This window comes from Leptinotarsa decemlineata, unplaced genomic scaffold (genome assembly GCF_025532065.1).
Source record: "Leptinotarsa decemlineata unplaced genomic scaffold, Ldec_3_MD MMD2_tig00000035_RagTag_RagTag, whole genome shotgun sequence".
Taxonomy (NCBI): domain Eukaryota; kingdom Metazoa; phylum Arthropoda; class Insecta; order Coleoptera; family Chrysomelidae; genus Leptinotarsa; species Leptinotarsa decemlineata.
This window is the reverse complement of record NW_027412540.1, coordinates 23,100,155-23,122,745: the sequence shown is the minus strand read 5'-3', so window position 1 is coordinate 23,122,745 and position 22,591 is coordinate 23,100,155. Positions and strand designations below refer to the sequence as shown.

The following is a 22,591-nucleotide window of genomic DNA, read 5'->3' as shown; positions in this document are numbered from 1 at the left end:
AACTCATAAATTTTTACGGCAAGGTGTGACACACTGAAACTTCTAAATGTGCTTTTAAAAGATTTCTAGGATATCAGAGACCTGCATTCAATTCATTTACATGAATGTCGCTGTGAGACACCAAGTAAGAGATGCCAGATGATTTCAAAGTTCAGAAATGTATTTCTCTCAACGGCGCTTAGAGGCATATACAGTTTGACAATTTGAAAACTTACAACGGCTATATCTGAGCAACCGAATAAACTGTAAAAAATCGCTGAAAACTTAAAGAAAATGAAATGTTTCTTTTGACTTTTATTGACAAAAACTGTTTATCTTTTTTTTTAATACACTAGCAACTATATACAACCAGATGAAATAAAATTATAAATCAACTAAACTGAATGATGTTCTCATATTCCTAACTTAACACCCCGCCTGAATCCTAACTTAACCCCCATTCAATCCTAATAGACTTCGGAGCTCTAAAAACATATCTCTTGTCAGTCCTTTCGTCAGTATATCTGTTTCTTGCCTGTTCGATTCCACATATCTCAGCTCTATTTCTTTGCTTATTAGTTTTTCTCTGAATAATATTTGATATCAATATGTTTGGACCGTTTTGTATCGGGATTCTTGGAAAGCTGAATACATCCCTGATTGTTCTCAAATATTTGTATGGGACTACAAAAGTCTATTCTCATGTCAGTTATCAGATTTTTCAACCAAATTTCTTCACAAGCAGTATTGCAAGCAGCAACGTACTCAGCTTCAGTAGTTGAAAGTGAAACACACAGTTGTTTCTTTGTTGTCTAAGAAATCAGATTTCCAAATGATTTAAATAAATAACCAGAATAACAAAGTTTCAGTTCAGAAGTTCTGCGTAGATATCTTAAAACTCTCTTGAGGTGTTTCCAGTGTCCCTCTCCTGCACAATCTTGAAAACGATGCAAATAATTTACTGCAAAACAAATATCTGGGCGTGCAGTTAGCATAATGAACATAAGACTACCAATGAGTTCCCTGTACGGTTTGTCAGTTTTCAGACTAATCTCAGAAATTTTCTCTAATTTCAAATATTTTTCTATTGGAGTACTTACTGATTTACAGTTTTCCATTTCATATTTCCTCAAAAGACTTTCAATATTTTGTTTCTGACTGATGACCAGCTCATTTTTCTCAAAATTTTGTTGGATATGCATTCCCATATATTATTCTACTTTACCAAGGTCAGTCATATGAAATTCATTTTTTAGTTCCCTTTTCACTCTCTCTATTCCTTGTTGGCTATTTCCAGTAAGAAGTAAGGTATCGACAAAAAGAATCAAATATATTATTTGATCATCACAGAATTTGGTATATAAACAGTAATCACTGACTGATCTGTCAAAACCGATTTTCAGTAAGTATTGATTGAAACGTTCATTCCAACATCTTGGTGATTGTTTCAAGCCATATAATGACCTATTCAGCTTACATACTTTTCCATTCTTGCAATCCATTCCATCTGGAACCTCCATATATGCATTTTCTTCTACAAATCCATTCAAAAAGGCAGTTTTAACATCCATCTGGAACAATGGGTATCTGTATTGGACTGTTACTCACATAAATAACCTAACTGTTGTTAATCTTGCAACGGAAACATACCTTTCTTTATATTAAATGTTTTTTTTCTGCTACCAGTCTAGCTTTGTACCTCTCTACGTGTCCATTTACATTTTTTTTCTGCTTGAACACCCATTTGCTTGTTATAGGGTTCACTTTTTCAGGACAGTCCACTATAGTCCAGGTATTATTTTTCATTAAGGATTCTAATTCTTCTCTCACTGCATTTTTCCATTTGTTTGCATCATCTTGTGGTAAATTATCAATATCTTTATAGTTTTCTGGTACATTTTCTGTTATTGAATCTGTATTCAGTGCCATGTAGATTTCAAAGTCATCTAACCAGACTGGCCTTTTTGTAATTCTTTTCTGATTTACTTCAGACCTGGTTTCTATTGGTGGCATTTCAATGATTAACGTTTCATTTTGAATATTTCACAATTTACTTTCAAGAATTCTTGTTTCCTTTTCTGAATTTATTATCTCTGATTCTACTGGAATTTCATTAATTATGTCTATGGTTTCTTCAGGTTTTGTACAATTTGAATTTTCTTTTGCTTCATTCATTTCATCAATATGCATTATTATTCGATGTTCAACATTTTGGTTTTCGATTTGAGGATGCCTCTCGTCAAAAATTACATCTCTTGATAGAATAATCTTCCTTTCATGTTCATTCCATAGGCGATAACAATTTTCGGCATAACCAATCATTCTACATACTACATACACTTCTCTCATCAAATTTTGTTCTTTTTTCTTTAGGTATTTGAAAAAAGGCCTTGGAACCAAATACCCTTATTTTAGACAAATCTGGTTTAAATCCTGTCCACATTTCTGCTGGAGTTATTTTTATTAGCCATCGTGTGTAACTTCTGTTAGTTAAATATGCTGCTGCGAAAACTGCTTCTCCCCACATTTCTTTCTTCATTTTGGCATCAAATATCATTGTTCTTGCCTTTTCAAGAAGTGTTCTATTCATTCTTTCAGCAAAACCATTTTGTTGAGGTGTATATCTCATCGTGTAGATCAATTTCACTCCCTTTTCTTCACAAAATACTTTGGGAGCAGTTGATTTATATTCCCTCCGTTATCTACTCTGAGACTTGCAATTTTCAATGAAAATTTGCTTCTTACTAGTTCTTCATACATTTCAAAATTCTTCAAAATTTCATTTTTACTTTTCAGCAAATAAACAATTGTGAAATGAGTATAATCATCAATAAACGTAATGAAATAGTCATATCCATCCCAGGTTGAAGGAGTGATTGATCCACAAATATCACTATGAATGATCTCCAATGGCCTTCTTCTTCTTGGTTTATTGATGAACTTAAATGGCAGTCTTGTTTGTTTTCCTCTCATACATTCTTCACAGAGTTCCGCCCTCTTGCTTTTGAAATTTGCAATTCCTTCCACCATTTTGAATCTTTCAAGATTATTCAGATTGGACTGACTTACGTGACCCATTCGGCGATGCCACAAATCGTTTTCATAATTATACGTCATGTGAGATATATAAAGTTGTTTCAAATGGGAAGTTATTCCATAAAGATGATCACTTCTTCTACCTTTGGCAATTAAACCAGCTTCAGTGTATAATTTTGCTTCTCCACTTTCAAGAACAATTTTGAATCCCATCATTTCCAGTCGCCTCACAGATAACAAATTTACTCTCAAATCAGGAACAAAAAGCACATTTTTTATTGTTGTTTCACTTCGATTTGACCAATTTCTGTTGCTGATTGTCCTGATTCCGCGACTGCAATCGAAATTGGTTTTTCTAGTACCTTCGCAAAGGAAAAGAACCTGTCATTGTTAATCAGATGATCTGTTGCTCCTGAGTCAATGAAAAATGATAATAATTTCTTCTCGTCATTTTCAGTTGTCTGTTCTGATGTCAGGAAAGCAATACTAGCCACGGTTCCCTATGCAGATTCTTCATTTTCTTCGCTCATTTGCTTCGCTTCACTAAAGTTAACACTTCTATAATTTCTTTTCTGATTTTTGAAGTAACCCTTGTATTTGCATTCTGACATTGTATGACCTTTGACTCCGCATTGGTAGCAATTGAATTTAAATGGTCTGGATTCTAGGTTTTCCTTTTCACCACCTTATTAAAGAAGAATGCACTTTGTAGTTCATCACTACTATGTCTATTGTTTATCTTGTTCTCTTCATCGAATATTCTTCTTTTTACTAAATCTAATGTTATTTTATCTTCAGATAATGTCTCTAATGCTGTAGTTAAACTATCATACGGTGATGGTAACGTAACCAATAAATGTGTAACAACCTGAACTTCTTCTGATTTTTCACCTGCCAATTTCAAATGTCTCATAATCTCTTCACTTCTTCAACTTCATGTTCTTTGAACAGTAATTCCATTCGAAATTTCCAATGGTCGAAATCTGTACCATCGAACTGACGAATTCCCAACTTATCATCTGGACCCATAACCTTTTGAAATTAATAACTTTCCTCAGTTAAAGAAAATGAAATGTTTCTTTTGACTTTTATTGACAAAAACTGTTTTTCTTTTTTTTAAATACAATAGCAACTATATACAACTAGATAAAATAATATTATAAATCAACTAAACTGAATGATCTTCTCATATTCCTAACTCAACACCACTTACCCCCTTACCTCCAGTCAACTTGTTATTCTTAAATGGCAACCCTCAACTTGTGATACCTTATCTGAAAGCGTTTAAGAAATGCTCTTCAATGGTACCTTATAAAGATAGATTCGATGTGGCAAGTTTTGGTTTATCAAATAAAACGCTATTTATTGGAATTGAAATTTTATTTTCCATTATTGATTTAATAAATATTTAAAAACATTCTTGTTACCATCGTAGCATTAATATTAAGACTTGAACATTTTACACCTGTACTATTTTTTTTATCTGTACTTTCTTTGATCTACTCTGATCATATATTCGTTCCAACACTGATTTATTTTTGGAGAGTAGTCATGTGTCCAACATTTTCACAACACTAATGATCTTCCGTAACAATTCAATTTCGTGTGTTTCAGATGATTTTGATTATAGCACTATCATCAGATCTTTCGATCCACATATCCTTTACTTTTTCATCGTTGTCTCATAAACTCGTAATATTTTCGTTATAATATCCGAAATTCGATTGTTACCCAGATAGATAGATATATAGACATAAATATAGGTAGATAGATGAGTAGATTTATTGAAGTTTTCATTTTATACAATTGAAACTTATATCAGAAAACGTTCATTTTTTATTTATTTATTTTTATTTGTTTTATTGATCACAAGTACACCATGGTGTCTGGACAAGTCACATAAAATACACATATATGACATATATAAAATTGTAAATTATAAATTATTTACAATGTAAAATTACAACATGATTACTAACACATGACATATGAAACAAAATTTAAAAGTGAAACATAAACATATTAAGGTCCATATAGATTATTAACAAATCTGTAAGTCATATTTATAAATAAAAGTTAGGAGTATTATGTAATAATTTGAAACAAATTTAACCAAAAAAATGAAAAAATAACAGGAATTGTAATTCAAATTAACTTAGGACAATTCGAAATCATTTACTTCGTAGTGGGCTTTTCTCAACAGAATACTCTTCAGTTTCTTTTTGAATATTTCCAGGTGTGTATCTTTCATTTCAATAGTTAATTTATTAAACAGTCTCATTCCTAGATAATTGCGACTAGTACTTGCTAATTTATGTTGTGGAATCAGCAGGTTGTCTCTATTTCTTGTATTATAATTATGATTATCACGAAGTGTCTGATAGTTGCTGATAATTTCTTTTATGAATACCAAGTTAGTATATATGACTGATGAAGGTAACGTCAAAATACCTAGCTGTACAAACCACGGCTTACAACTTTCCAATCTGTTTAAACCCACAACTGCTCTAATTGCTCTTTTTTGGAGTAAAAAAATAGGCTGTAAGTAGGTAGAGTGTCCCCAATTTAATAATCCATATGTCATAACATTATGAAATAGTGAATAGTATGTCATGATAGCCGCTTCCCTACCTAAATTAATTTTAACTTGTCTAATAGCATAAATGGCCTTAGATAACCTACTCGAAAGATTGTCTGTGTGAGTTTTCGCTTTATTGATTTGTAATTTATTTGCGTTGAACCAATCATTAGCTGACTCAGTTATGTCCTGGATAACGGTGGTTTCCTCCCCTTGTCTTACCCTTGTATAAAATGTTGTATCGTCGGCATATAAGATAGTCTTCATATTAATTGAAGAGGGCAAATCGTTTATATATATATAAGAAACAGCAAGGGTCCAAGAATACTGCCTTGTGGTACTCCATATTTTATTAGGGATTGTTTACTGAATTTATTGTCATGGTACACAGATTGTATTCGATTTGTCATATAAGATCGCATCAAATCAAGAGATATACCTCTGAGACCATAGTATCGAAAGCTTTACTCAGATCAACAAATACTGCCAAGGTTGATATTTTGTCTTCGAATCCCTCTCCTATGAAATTGGCTAGCTCAAAAACTGCCCCAGCAGTATTTTTCCGCATTTTAAATCCAAACTGCGAACTCCTGAATAAGTTATTTTGTTCTAAAAATGAGGCCAGACTAAAAATACCATAAGAAAATGTAGAAAATACTTGACAAAAATGTAAATGTTAAAAGAATCTTTTAACAACGTACACAAGATAATTATATGAAAATACATACATCAAATGACGTTTTAAAAAAAATGGTGTAATGGATAAGGTTCAATGTACCATAACAGATCAAAAACTCATCATTTTAATAAATGTCTAAAACACCTTTCGCTCATTATCATCATTATTTTCGAATCAAGTGAACTTTCACATTGAGAGAAAAATCGGATCACTTGATTTGAAAATAAGGCCCTGACATTGTCAACTCCACATTGAAGTTGAAAATTCAAACTTGAATTAAAAATTGAACTCTATATTATATTTACGAGTACAGTAAATTTTCAACATAATTACTTTCTGAATTTTGATATGTAATCAAGCTTGATGAGATCAGATACTTTTTCTCCAATCATAACACAAGGCGCACTGGTATGTCCAGAGATTGTGAAAGGAAATATACTGGCGTCAGCCACTCTGACATTCATCAGTCCGTGAACTTTAGCTAAATGATTGACGACAGCTCCTTTCTTAGGGTCAGGACCCATTTGACAAGTGCTCATAGGATGAAAAACATCGAAAGTTAAGTGTCTCAAGGTGCAGAACCAGTAATCCTTCGAGAACGCCTCAAATTCCTTACAAGCTGGTAGAGGCTTCACTTGAAGTGTCGCATTGATTCTTCGGAATGGTTTCGTTTCAATGAGTGCCAAAGAAAGTTTAATTCCTTCATATAAAACATTAATATCGTGGTCATCGGGATCTGATAGATAGTTCGTATCCACAACGGGGTATTCATAAGGTGACGAACTACCAAGTCTGACTGAACCCACGGAGTACTGATGTAAATTTGCTGGGTATATCAAAAAACTGCTGGTCACATCAGTGTGTTTCCAGGTTGCTTCGTAAGTTTCTTGATTTAATGAAGATAGCCACTTGAGATTGGTAGCTGTAGAGTTCGCAGGAAAAAACATCAATTCCAAGTCAGGATAGTTCGGGGTCTTTTCTAGAGGAGTTTGATAGAAACCCACACCGGAGTTAGGTCCGTTCGATGTCAAGGGGCCGTACCCATTCAAATATTCATCTATGTAGTCTTTGAAAGGGCGTGCAGGAGCCGACAAGTTACTAGAAAATGTGAGACCATAGTACATACTATGTTGTCGCAAAACCGAACCAACTTCCAAATCCTGAACAAGAGGAATACCAACATCTTGGAGATGCTGTTTGGGTCCAACACCAGATAGCATGAGCAGCTGCGGTGATCCAAGCGCCCCAGCGGAAAGTATTGCTTCTTTCCGAACTCTTGCCTCATATATTTTTTTGTTATGGGAAAAATAAACCCCCACACATTTGTTTCCCTCGAAATGTAATTTTGTAGCATAGCTATTAGTCATCACCTCCAGATTTTTCCTGCTCAAAATTGGTTTGATGAAGGCAGTACCACAATCTGCCCGTTTACCATTTTTAGTGTTCAACTGTGTAGGGCTAGCCCCAATTTCCCAAAGAGAATTATAGTCTGTTATGTTGTAACCAAGTTCCCGGTTTGCCTCTAGAAATTCGTTGAGTTGCGTGCTTCTAGGCATGTTATATTCAACCGCGTGGTATCCCCCAGTGCCATGATAGGAAAAGTCCACCGGCGCTTCTTTATCAGAGTGACGGAAGTCCTCTGATTTCTTGAAATATGGAAGTACTTCTTCGAAAGACCATCCTGGATTACCTAACTCAGCCCATTTGTCATAGTCTAAAGGATGTCCTCTTGAGTACACCAGGCCATTTAGTAGTGATGATCCACCTACTCCTCGACCTTTCGGGAGCGAACAAGATTGATTTCTTCCAGCTGAAAATCGAAAAAATCATGATTTTATGATAGGGGCATATTGAAATATCACAAGTGGAACAAATTTGCGTAGTACAAGTGAACAAAAGTAAACATAGTCTGTTATATTATAGTGTTTACTCATGAAGAAGACTCAGTTTTACGCAGATAACACCGTTAGAAGATGTTTTCAACTGATTTCTATGTATGTAGGTGTTCTGAAAACTAAAAAATACTCAAAAAATTATAGAACGTCAGGTTATTTTGCAAAATGTAAAATTGTATTTTCTTAAATGTTTTTCTGGGCTAACTTTAAGGCAACAATTTAATTTTCATTAATATTTTTATTAATAATAATAATAATAATAAATCGGCTTTATTGATAATACAAAAAAAACAATACAAAGATATATTTGAAAATGAAAATAGGTTACAGGAGATTCTGGTTCTCCTTGGCGAAGTCTAGCTCAAAGCTACTCTAACTCAACCAACAAGCACCACTCCATAATGCACGCAAACATACAAAAATAAAAGCAATTAACAGTGATGGTACCACCTTCTAAAGATAGTTGATAAATAATTTAATTTAATTGATCTGTTATCTAAAAAGCAAAAGTTGATATTACTGACTATCATAGATAAAATTTTTATATTTGTATTTGAATTTCCTGATATTGAATCTCTTCAATTGCTGAGGCAATGAATTGTAGAGTTTTACAGCACCAAAAAGAAATGATCTCTGAAACTTTGCAGTGCGATGTTGTGGCATAATTAATTTGTTTTTAGGTCTAATGTTTCTTGAGTGAATATTTTCACTCAGAATTAGTTTTTGTATTAAAAGAGGAGAATGGCGAAGGGTGATCAATTTATGGACAAAACAACCCAAATGATGAATCATACGGTTTTTCACATTGAGCCAGCGGGAGTTTTTAAAGGCTTCAGAAATTGAATCATACTTACGAAGTCCATAAATTAGGCGGCAACAAGAATTTTGCACTTTTTCTATTCTTTTCTTATCTGAATCATATAAGTATGGCCCATATATGAAGTCACAGTAGTTGAAATGGCTTAGCACCAAACTATCACAGAGCATTCTTTTTAGAGGTTGGCTCAAAATAAAACGATTACAGTATAACAGTTTCAATGACATATAAGCTTTTTTATTAAATTTTTAACATGACTAGTGAATCTAAGATTAGTGTAAAGCATGACCCCTAAGTTTTTAGCTGTATTGACAGGAGTCAAGATAGTATGACCTAGTTCTAAACGGAAATTGTTTTCTGCAAATTTACGATTCTTCTGCGATCCAAAGTGCATCATCATTGTTATCAGGATTAATTTTCAAATCATGTTCACTTGATAGCCTACTGATCAAATCAAGATCAGTGTTAAAGAGATTTTGTGCCTCAGCACACTCATCGATTTTAAAGTGCATGTATAATTGTATGTCATCAGCATACGCCTGTATTTTACATTTCTTGATGGACGAGATAATGTCAGTAGTATAAAAGATGAACAATAAAGGTACCAAAATGGAACCCTGTGCTACTCCTGATAGAATATCAAGAGGTAAGGAGTGATGAGCATCAACAACAACTTTTTGAGATCGACCAAGTAAATAAGACCAGATGAGAAATAAGGCAACACTATCAAAACCATAATATTTGAGTTTCATGCAAATCAGCTCATGATTGATGGTATCGAATGCTTTCGAAAAATCTAGTAGTACCAGAGTGCTAATCATTTCCTTATCAAATCCCTCAACAATGTCTTGTGTCACAGTAGCAAGAGCTGTAGCCGTGCTAAAATCCTACCCAAAACCACATTGCGATGGTGATAATAGATTATTGGTATTGAAATATTCAATAATTTGTAAATAAATAACTCTTTCAAAAATTTTATTCATGGTTGGAAGTATACTGATAATTTTGAGATCAGAATAACTAGCTGGATCATTATTCTTGTAAATGGGTTTCCCAATGGCCATTTTCCACAAGTCTGGAAAATATGAACGTTCAAAACAACAATTGATGATATGTGTAATATATTTATCTATAAACGGGCTACAAAGTTTCAACATTCTGATTGAAATATTATCAACCCCTTAAGCTTGACTTTTAATATCATTTAGGATTTCATGAATAGCTTCTTCGGTTGCGAATCGAAATGAGAAGTTATCTTGCCTGATTAAATAATTATTTGCAGGCCAAAATAATCATATCTTTCCAAATAAAGAACGCCCTGTACCCGATTTTGGCCAAGAGGGCGTGTTGGTATATTGTACCAATATTGGTTTGATCATACATTCAATATATCATATGACCCAAGTGGCGTATAGTTGTTTCAAAAGGAAGTCTTAAAGCAGTTCTGCTTCATAATGACGGTTTCTATGCCTCCATTCCTGTCGGTCATTCTGTACACCTCAAGGAAACATACAAGAACCTGAAATTGATCCTTTGCAAATTAAAATATGAAGACGACGGTCGGAAAGTGTGTGGTGATTTAAAAATCTTGGGCGTGTTGTTGTTCAGACAACAATCTGGGTTTACAAAATTCTACTTTTTGTGTATTTTGGATAGTAGAGACCGAGCAGATCACTGGATCAAAAAGTGTTGCCTCCGAGGAAGCATAACGTTGGCGAAAACAAGTCCTGCATGAAAATTTGGTGCCTCCTCATAAAGTTCTTCTACATCCGCTTCACATAAGGCTGGGATTGATGAAGCAATTTGTCACTTCCATCGGATCCTCAAAGAAAGTGAATTGCCTCCAGAGAGGTCATAGATATATTTTTTGCCAATAAAAAAATGTTAAGATAATAATTGCCTAATGAGTTTCAAAGTAGATATATTTTCTTCATCCTCTCCTTACCTACTTTTCAGAAACTTCAGGAGATGTAACTGAAGAGCAAGGTGAAACTCCAGAAAAACCCTGCTGCACAACTTGACATAGACGTTTTTGTCGTTCGAATTATTCTGCCTTTTACGCAGTAGGATATATGGAGAGTCAGCCAAACCGTACGCTTGCAATACTCCTATCAAAGTTTTATTTACGTCAGAACCATTTGACACCGAAAAAATATAATTGCTCGAATAAAGGCTCAAATTGAAATAGGGAACAGTAAGAAACCATCACCCAGAATTCAGAATAATGACGATTTGAACGATTATTTTCGTCCATGTTATTATTTTTCGTAACTTCAATTCAAAAATCAGAATTCTATCGTATTCAAAGCATTCCATCTCCAGACCATGCAGTCCACCTGTTGACAACATATTTTACATTGAATATATTCGCGATACTATCTTTGAAAATGCCCGTAATTTAATTGGCAATCTCTCTACTCTAAATTCCCCGCTTGTTTAGTAGAAGAATTTAGCAATGATTCCGAAATTCTGCATCATTTTTGTGGTGAAAAATCATCCTTGATGGAATTGAGGAACTATCAGAAAACTGTTAAGAAGCAGAAAGTGTTTTTCCAAAACCTATCGAGACAGAAAGTGGTATTATCTGACCTGATTATATTCGGTTCAAAGACATTTAGCTTTTTGGAGAAAACCGATGGCTGGGTTTTTGTGGCATTGAATTGAACCTGGTTATTTTCATCCCAATTTGAAATTATTTCGAGATCCTCATTAAGATACCCAACCTCCTGCTGCCGGTGGAGATGTGCCTCCGTAGCCGATGGCCTGGAATCCAAATGGAATGACGAAACAAGTGTGCTGTCGTCAGCGAAGCAATATATTGGATTCTTGGTTTTTTCCAATAAGTCGTTGATATACAATATAAAGAGGGTTGGAGACACTTTAGATCGCTGGGGAACAGCAGCATTGATGGTGACGTTCTTTCAGGAAGCTGGAGAAGCCATACACAAAAATTATCAGACAAGATTTAACATCGAAGTTTGGTCAGCAAACCCTCATACCACACACGGTTGAAGGTCTTAGAAATATCAAGCGCTACAGTTCTTGACTCTCCATGTTTCTCGATAGCCTTATTTCAAATATGGGTGACATGCGATAGAAGGTTGCCTGTTGATTTTTGTTTCCGAGAGCCATATTGATGATCGCTCAAGATGTTGAAGCCTCCCAAATATTTGAGAATATAGAATATGGTAGTTTACGGCCTTCTCCGTGATTTTTGATATGACTGATAGCAAAGCGACTGGTCTATAGTTACTTGGGATATTTTTCTTGTCCTTTTTGGGAATAGGTTGAACGCGAGCAATCTTTCCTTTCTTGTAAGACAGGTTAAAAAGTCTGCAAAAAACTGGTGCGATGACGGGACCATCAAGACCAGACGCCTTGTTGATATTGAGCTGTTTCAGAAATTGCCTGACTGGACGTTGTCGAAAAGTAATTTCGGGCATTCTAGAGTGTGAATAGTGGGTGGCACCTTTCCCAGAAAATCGACTGTGGAGTGAGATGCGAATTGTTCGGGTAGTAGATTTGCTTTTACTATGGCTCTTGTTGCAATTGAACCATCCGCTTGTGTTAGTGGTAGAATTGTGGATTTTGTGAAGTTTCGATTAACAGCTTTAGCTACCGACCAGATGGATCTAGATCCGTTGGGATTGGCAAGCAGTTTATCCCTAATTATCTGATTGTGAAGTTATGTGCTTTCATTTATCCTAAGTTTGCAGCTGTTGCGAGCATTATCAAACCTAGTTCGGTTTTTCCTCGCAATTTTTGTTCAACCAAGGTTTGCCGTTTTTGAGATCCTTATCCATTGAGATATGGAGCTACAAAATCTATTGACATTAAAATGGGCAAAACAACCGTATAACAATATGCAACTGGTTAGAGAGTCGATTAACTTTATGTTACACTAAATGACTGAGGAGATCAATAGGCTAATAGCAGAGTAGAATCTTTTATGAGTCATAGAAAAAGTCTAGTATTTTACTCGCGAGAAAGGTTTACTCGCTCGAATGATCAACAAACCTCATTCTACGTTTGTTTAAAGGTGATTGATAATGTTTCATGATGAATTTCATTCGTTCGGACTTTCATTGTCTAATATGGTATGAAATGATTTGAAACCCTTGAAAGAATTAATAAAAAAAGAAACATTGAAAATGAATAGCTGGAAATAACGATTATATTAAGCAAAAAAACCTGAAATGAAATAATTGTGAAATAAAATACAAGTAAAAATAGAACAATTGAACTAAAAATAAGAAGTTAAGACATGCCAAGCCAAAGTACTTCACGACGTTTCGATTGTTGGTACCCACAATCGCCTTCGGGTGATGACTGTCATCACAGGTTTTTTGTTTAATATAATTGTTATTTTCAGCTATTCATTTTCAATTCAATTTTTTATTAGTTCTTTCAAGGGTTTCAAAAATCATTTCATATAATATCAGACAATGGGAGTCCGAACTGATGAAATTCAAACTTTATTCCGGCCACTAATCGCTCGTTAATAATGAAAATATTTTCGCTAACCCAAACATGCTGTCTTCTGAGGAATACTCATGTAGCCCCAATTGAATGAGCTCGATGCCACAGTTGATCCATATGCAGGGATATCGGTGAAATCATTTCCAAAAGCTCCAGCTTCTAGGAGTAGTATGTTCCAGGACTCCACTTCCGATAGTCTGTTAGCTATTACTGTTCCTGTCGGTCCTGCACCAACTATTACGAAGTCGTATTCACCAAAATCTAGAGAATTCAATTTATCAAGCACATATATTAGGAAAATATGAAAAAATTATTACCTTCTATAGAAGTGTCGTTGGATGTAGGTTCATATATCCTTGCATCAGTTGGTAAAACGAAGTTATTTGCTTTTTCAATTTCTGTTTCTATAAGTTTTGCTAGGTATTCCGCTTTAGATTCAAATTTTGAGTCAGCACACCGTAGAAAGATGACTAGTAATAATGGAAGAATGTGCATGTTGGAGGAAAATAATTTTCGATGTCTCCCAAACATAAATATCTGCAAAATGTACCAGTTAATGAGAATTCAATGATCGCAATTCATCAATATTAATAGTATTGTAAAAATGATAATTCATTGGATATTGACAAACATTTCCGGTGAATAATATGAATAAATATCAACTGTTTTCATTTCATTCGATATTTCATCTTGCATAAAAATTAAATGTTGAAGAAAAGAGAATTGAAACTTTCTATGTTTTTTACCACTTTCAATTGTAACTAACGTTACTGCAGTTTCGTCCTATAAGGACATTTTCAAACTTATACATTAAACTTTTGATGGTTTATCACATCAGCCTTTATATAGCACCCCTTTAGGTAATAATAGAGGTACTTTGCTTGATTGAGTACCTGAATTCACAATTTACAATGCGGATGTGCTAATTTGACAACCGGTGAGTAAACCAAGTCGATTTGATCATTTAACAGGTTGCATCCGCAATGCTCATGCTTGTGAATTTCCAAAGATTCTGAATAATTGACTGATTGATTCAGCCGTTACTTGATGAAGATCCATAGTGATTTCAAAAACTACACCTCAACGATTTGATCTCCACAAACTTCATTTGAAAAATATATCACAACATGTTTCGCTAAGACATTAGCTTTTTCAAGTGATTTGTACATAACGTACCTGTTCAATTATGATAACCTAAAGCATTTCGCCTCACATCTACATCAATAATAATTCTTTCTCGGTTTTTAAGAGAACAAGTTCAATAATGGTGATCTATTCAAATCTAGTTGGTCATTCATTAGAATGTTTGAATTTTTAATTTTATTCATTTCTATTGCTTCCAAATGATTCAGTTTCAGACCTTTATTTTCTATGTGCAAAATTTCGATATCTGATTAATAAGAAGTATCATTGTCGCACTCGAATTCTTCTGATTCATTAGAGTCTTCCTCCTTCTCTTTTACTTCGACGATGTCCTGGAAATCCAACACGGCGGTATATAGTTGGAGTCGAAACTTTCAATTTTCTTTAATAATTGTTCACTGTCGTTGTTCACGACATACAGGGTGTCCCTGGACTTCCTCTTTTCCTCTCGGGAATGTATAGATGGGGTCAAAATATTACCAGTACTTCATATAACTTTTTTTCCTAAAATCCTTCGTTACCAAGTAACGGGCCCTCGAAGTTACAAAATGAAAAATGTTTTTCTTTGATAACTTTTCAAGTGAATATTCAAAATCATCCAAATTTTGGTAATTGACTAAACAAATGAATTCCTTCGATGAGCTTTCATGCAGGAGTCAGTTGTTTTGCTACAAAGTCAGGAACGGACTACCCCCGATGGTCAACACCCCAAAACTTTGAAATGACAGATATTTTTCAATATTTTTCAACAAATTAAGGTTACTTGGACAATTTTATGAATAAAAGTACTCGTGTGGAAAGTCGATCGGAGCAACGAGTCTTGATAAAAATGTAGTTTCACTCGACGACATCAAACCCGCTCGTCCACCATTATTTGAAATGAATAATTATCAAAGCAGAAATAATAATGATAACGTTAATTCAACAACATTTATCCTGAGATGTCTACCATTATTCGAAAATATTAGTTTTTAAGGAAAATGGAAATGATAGGTAAAATGTTCATAACGAATTTTTATAATGCAAACACGTTTAACTAACGAAACTCAGGAGCCTCAAGAGCAAACAGAAATGAAAAATCCGCTACAGAAACTGCTCGATATGACCACCTTCTCTCTCTATACATTTTCTTAGTCTGCGAAGACACCCTCTCTGTACTTGAAATAGCATTCCAGGGTCGTTTCTTATGGCTTCACAATGTAATGTTATTCTATTCAACAATGCATCTCTTGTGTGAATAGGTGTAGCGTAAACAAGGCTTTTTAGATGCCCCCACAGAAAGAAATCCAATGGATTTAAATCCGGAGACCGCGATGGCCATGAATATGGCCCACCTCTACCAATCCATCTATTGTGGAAAATATGGTTCAGATGGTCACGCACAATCAAACTAAAATGAGGAGGAGCGCCATCATGCATAAACCACATATCTCTTCGGGTTTGCAATGGAACATGTTCCAAAAGTCCATTCAAATCGTTCTGAATGAACTCCAAATAACGTTATCCATTCAATCGGTCCTGTAGAACGAATGGTCCTATAAGATGGTTTCCTATGATACCAGCCCAAACATTCACGTTGAATTTCCGTTGGTGTTTGGTTTGCAATATCCCATGGGGATTTTCTTCGGCCCATATATGGAGACTATGAGAGTTGATAACTCCATCTCTACTGAAACCTGCTTCATCAGTGAATAAAACTCGATTAATAAAAATCATATCCTCTCTTTGCCTATCCATGAACCAATTGGCATATTCCAGTCGTGCTGGAAAATCTTGAGGTGTCATGGCATGTACCTTCTGGATGTGAAATGGGTGGAGCAGTTGTTCCCTAATTATTCTATGAATAGTGGACTTGGATGTATGGAACTGTTCTGATAGATTTCTGATGCTCATTGAAGGATCATCAGCGACGGCTTCCAAAATATTTTCCTCCAATACAACGGTACGTACAGTCCTAGGAGCGCCCTCACCACCTCGTTTTGGCAAAACTGTACCTACAATAATATCGAAATAAAACAACGTGCTCAAATTAATTATCAATTATTACATACCTGTCTCCCTCAAGCTGCGATCGACACGCTCGAATGTTTCTCTTGACGGTACCGTTCGATTGGGAAAATGCTCGGACTACAGACGACGAGCTTCTGCAGCATTACAAAATGCTCGTCCATAAAATACATGCATATCTGCATATTCATTGAATGTAAACTGTTCGGCCATATCAAAAAATTCAAAATATCCTATAGAATATTGACAATACAATGATAGTCATGTGACAACGCACCATTCAACAAAACAAAATCGCATTCCAGTTTCTCATTTTTTATCAAAACTTTCTAAAAGGTTTTTTTGTCAACATCTGTGAAAGAAATATTATTCCCTGGATATTTTTCACCTGATCATGTGCAGCCGTTTTTGTAGTTCATTCGTTTGCTTTTTATGAGTATAGTAAATATTTTTTCCGATGTGCGTTTTTTCAGCTAAATTTAGATTCGTGTTGAAGAATTTCTCCCATAAAATTATAATTATCAGTGAAACTCCTCAACAGTTTAGCTGTGAAGAAGAATTTGAAACATTCGAATGTTGAGTTTCATGAGATTCAGATAACTGATCAACACGAAACGTGATTATTCCACACGTATTATGTACATACAAAATATGGAATGAATTCGATATTTCATAGTAGAGTAGCTTGTTGGTTTAAAAACACCACGAATCTACAGAACTCGATATTTCTTTTGAAAAAATATCTGCTATCACAATTGTGACTTAAACTTCCATATAGGTACTGTACTTTTTGTTTACGACTTCATTTCAGCATACTTTGTATTATTCCTGTTATAAATGTTGTTGAATTAACGTTATCATTATTATTTCTGCTTTGATAATTATTCATTTCAAATAATGGTGGACGAGCGGGTTTGATGTCGTCGAGTAGAACTACATTTTTATCAAGACTCGTTGCTCCGATCGACTTTCCACACGAGTACTTTTATTCATAAAATTATCCAAAATAAGTAACCTTATTTTGTTGAAAAATATTGTAAAATATCTGTCATTTCAAAGTTTTGAGGTGTGGACCATCGGGGGTAGTCCGTTCCTGACTTTGTAGCAAAACAACTGACTCCTGCATGAAAGCTCATCGACAATTCATTTGTTTAGTCAATTACCAAAATTTGGATGATTTTGAATATTCACTTGAAAAGTTATCAAAGAAAAACATTTTTCATTTTGTAACTTCAATGGCCCGTAACTTGGTTACGAAGACTTTTAGGAAAAAAAGTTATATGAAGTACTGGTGATATTTTGACCCCATCTATACATTCCCGAGAGGAAAAGAGGAAGTCCAGGGACACCCTGTATAGTTTAGTGACAAACAGTACATGACATTTACAGTATCTGAGAAACTTTCAACAAAATTATTAACAATTTCAGTGGATTATGGTTGTATTTCTTCAAAAGAGAAGTCAAAAAATTCGTCGAGATTGTAGAAAGCATTATACAGTAAAATTTCCATAACTGCAGCTTTAAATCTTTTTATCGGAGCATTTTTTAGTCCATTTGGTAATTTATTGAAAAGTTTCAGAGCAGTATAATTTGTTGGCTGCTGAGTTCTTTTCATTCTATGGTAGGGAATACTCAATAAATTTTTATTTCTGGTGTTGTAATAGTGATATGATGAATTTAGAGATAGTGAATTCTCATTTTCTTTAATGTACATCACGCATTGTAATATAAAAACTGATGGTAGAGTTAATATATTTAATTTTTTAAATAATGGTCTGCAGTGGCCCTTGAAACCAGCTTGAGCTATTATTCGTATGACTTTTTTCTGCAATTTGAATATTCTCTCACTATCTGAAGAGTTACCCCAAATTAAAAGGCCGTAAGGAAAGACCGAATAGAAGTTACTGTAGTAGTATGTTAGTGTCGTGTCAAAAGTGGTGAATTCTGTAAGTTTTCTGATTTGATAAACTACTTTATTCAATTTTGCTGCTAATTGCTCAATATGTTTTTTCCAATTCAAGTTAGTGTCAATATGGATGCCTAATAATTTCACGCTATTTTGTTGATCAGATTTTCCGAATAGTAACTCGTTTGTTTTTTCAGTATTTAGTTTAAAATTGTTTGCTGTAAACCAATTGGTGGCTCTCGCTACTGTTTCACATTTTTTTACAGTTAATTCCTCGACCTCTTGGGCTACATTCAGAATGGTCGTGTCATCCGCATATAAAATAGCTGCATCTGCGTTCAGATATTTTGGTAGATCGTTTATAAAAACAATGAAAAATATTGGTCCTAGGACAGACCCTTGAGGAACTCCGATATCTAAAGGCAATAATTCTGATTTTTCGCCCGAGGGTAAAACAACTCTTTGCTGTCTCCGTCTCAAATAAGAGGAGAAGAGCTCAAGAGCTTCACCTCTTATTCCATAAAAATCTAATTTATTCAGGAGATAATCGTGTGTTACACAATCGAATGCTTTAGATAAGTCAAGCATGGTAGCAGAAAAAAGTTTATTATCGTCTATTGACGTTGTGATTTTTTCAAGAATGGATATCAGTGCTTTCGTCGTTGATTTATTTGTACGGTAACCGTACTGCTCTTTAGCAAATAGTTGTTTATCCTCGAAATAAGAAACGACTCTGTTTTTAAGCAGTTGTTCCAAGATTTTCGAAAAGACTGGTAGTACTGAAATTGGTCTGAACATATTCACATCAGTTTTATTATTGGTTTTGGGAATGGGAACCACTTTGGCAATCTTCAGCTCATCTGGGAATATTCTTTGTTCAAGACACTTATTGAAAATGTAGCATAATAAAGGTGTCAGTTCATCACCTATATTTTTAAGTACTGTAATATTTATATCATGAAATTCTTATTGGTAGAAATGACATATTTTTAAAATAATCATTCTCCAGCGAAAAATAAATTGAAAAACAAGAAAAAGGAAAGAATATTTGGGGTGTATTGATCATGGATTTCTAAGTGAAAGAATTTCATCAGACATACACAAAAACATTATTTTAAATGAAGATTTCATAGATTAGTATTTCTCAGATCGAATAATAATGATGAATGTTATGTGTGTGTGTGTGGTTTAAAATTTTTTGGCTTTGGGAGAACCAATTAGCCAGACTGTTTTAATAAAAAACTATTTGAAAGTAACATTGAGTAGTAGCTCAAACATAGATTTTTTCCCTCGTTTTTTGCTTTTTGAATTTTCATTTCTGTTTGTTTTCTTTTCTTTTTTGTTTTTGCATTTTGATTTAATTTTTTTGGATTTTTTCTTTTTAAATAAGTGTTTTTTCTTGATTTGTTTTATATTTTTGGTTCCCTTAATTTTTTTTTGTTAATATTTTTTTTATTATTTCATATAGATTTTTTTTCAATGCGTTTGTACATAATATGATTCAATTTCTGTTTACGTTTGAATATATTATTAGTAGTACTATAACTATATTTACAATCAATCATTCATACTTTAATTTTGCATCTTATTAGATGATTGTATAATAATTTTTATATATTTCTGTTGTTTCAAGTTAACATATAATTTGAGTTCATTGGAAAAAAGATATGAAATTTCAATTCAGAGTAAAGGGTATTTATTTATACTGTGTATGTGGTGCGAACATTCTAATATTATGTGATTGACATCGCCATAATGTCCACATGAGCATAGAGGATTATCTGTTAATCCAATTTTGAATTTTTAAGCTGGGCAGATAGCGTGATTTGATCGTAAACGGTTTATTGTATTTATGTATTTTCTGTTGCTCTCTTGTTCAAACCATCTCTTTCCTACCTACCTACCTAATTCACAAAAGTATTCAGGCAGCCCAGTTATTTCGACCCTCAGTATCACTGATTATGCAACTTGTTTTGAGAATGACAAATTCGAAGCTGTGAAACTGATAATATTGAAGTTACGGTAAAGTTTTTGAAAAAATAGAAAAGCTAGAGGGCACTTTTAAGAGTCTTTCTCAATATTATGGTAATTATACATAATAAAGATGCTTGTCATTGAAAAAATAAAAATTTCCTCGAATTGAAATCAGATACGAGGTTGAGAGGCAATGGCAAAATGAAATTTAGATATAAAAAAAGTTTTTTTTTCTGCCTCTCCATCATTTGAAAAACATGTGGAGAACTTCCAAAGGAAGGTAGCAATTAAATTCAAAGATTTCTACTCGTAAAACATGCTTGGAAGTCCTCCTGAAATAACTACTTGCATATAGACATTACACGAAAAAAAAAAGAACTTTTGAAATAATTACTATTAAATGAACATTAATCAAACGAAAATCAATTTTTTCGATTCAGAAAAAGATGAAGATTTCTTTCACTAGTATGATCACCACTTTATGTCACGGAATAATTGAACCTACTTTAACTAAAAATATTTTATGGACACAGCAAATGTTTTATGAACAAAGCAAATGTTACAAAATTACAGAAACAATGGCGAATAATTGAGTTATGTTATTTTGTACAACTTGAGAAAAATAAAGTATGTGCACACAAAACTTGTGTATCATCTGGAATATTCCAAGCATGCCATCGTATGATCATAGTAAGTAAAATAATGACTCACATTTAAAATTAATAAAATAAGTGAAAAATCCAGTTGCGGTAGTTGAAGTAGAACTAAATGCCAAAAACGAGATTGAAGTTTGAATCTTCTGGTACTTTCATTGAGAAAAATGAACAGTTTTGCTCGTTTATGTCTTATAACACAACATACACCTCAGAAATATTTAACACTCAACGTAAGTATTCGAAACCGTTCATGAAATGCAGAAGTTCTCTTGTGGAGATCACAACACTTATTGTATTTCTCCGTAGTTAAAGGTCACCACACTGAATCTTTCTCAGTGATATTATATTTCACAATAAATTGTTTAAAATGATCAAACAGACCCATTTGACGATATCAAGTTCAATTGATGATATCATTAATTATTACAGAATAAAATTATGTTACTTTATATCTTACTGATAATTCTAACTTTTTAATTTTTTGTTGTCTACTGAACATTCCAAGAAATTTTAAGAAATCATCACATACGTTTATACCAGGAGGGGAAACAAAAACAAAAGAAATCTGATTTTCATTGACTATATAAATCGAGGCATTCTGTTTGGATGTACGTTGGTCATTTTTTCAATAGAGCAGGGATTGGCTCAAAATGATTAGATGCATCTGTTGGAACCATTTTTCTTTCGACGCGTGTTTTGTTAACCAGATTAGCATCATCGGGATATGATAAACACTACTTCTGATGAGCTATGTTGATGTGTTTTAAATGTATCTAGACAAATTATCACCTTGCATCTTCCAAATAACTATTGACCAGCCGCTTTGATATCAGTGATATCCAAAATCATGGAGAAATCCGTAAACCACCATATCCTTAAATATTTGGAAGGCTTTAACAACTTGAGCGTTCATCAATATGGCTTTCGGAAACGAAAATAAACAGGCGACCTTCTATTGTATGTCACCCATATTCGGAATAACGCAATCGAGAAACATGGGAAGTCAAGAACTGTTGCGCTGGATATTCCTAAGGCCTTTGATCGTGTGTAGCATGAGGGTTTGGTGTTCAAACTTCGATGCTATTGGCTTGTAGGATCATTTTTGTGTATGCCTCTCCAACTTCCTGAAAAAAGTTCCCTGCAAATGACCATCGATGGATATCTCTCGAATACTGTTACCATCAACGCTGGTGTTTACCAGGAATCCATATTGTCTATTACACTTTTTTTATTGTATATCAACGACGTATTGGAAAATCCAATATATTGTTCTGTTGACAAGATCATACTTGTGTCGTCATTCCATTTGGATTCCAGGATATCGACTACGGATGCACATCTCCATCGGCAGCAGGAGGTTGCATATCTTGATGAGGATCTAGAAGTGATTTCGAGTTGGGGTGAAACCAACCAAGTTCAATTCAATGTCATAAAAACCCAGG

The 22,591-nt window shown here is 33.9% G+C and overlaps 1 protein-coding gene across 1 annotated transcript; it reads right to left on the bottom strand.

The window, feature by feature from the left end:
- Positions 1-6,548: 6,548 nt before the first annotated feature.
- LOC111504104 (glucose dehydrogenase [FAD, quinone]) lies at positions 6,549-21,553 on the bottom strand. Its single transcript, XM_023158595.2, has 4 exons — positions 21,205-21,553; positions 13,781-14,000; positions 13,509-13,724; positions 6,549-8,082 (listed from the first exon to the last, which is right to left on the bottom strand). The coding sequence occupies exons 2-4, from the start codon at positions 13,992-13,994 to the stop codon at positions 6,602-6,604; spliced, it is 1,911 nt and encodes a 636-aa protein (XP_023014363.2). The 5' UTR covers positions 13,995-14,000; positions 21,205-21,553; the 3' UTR covers positions 6,549-6,601.
- Positions 21,554-22,591: the final 1,038 nt, after the last annotated feature.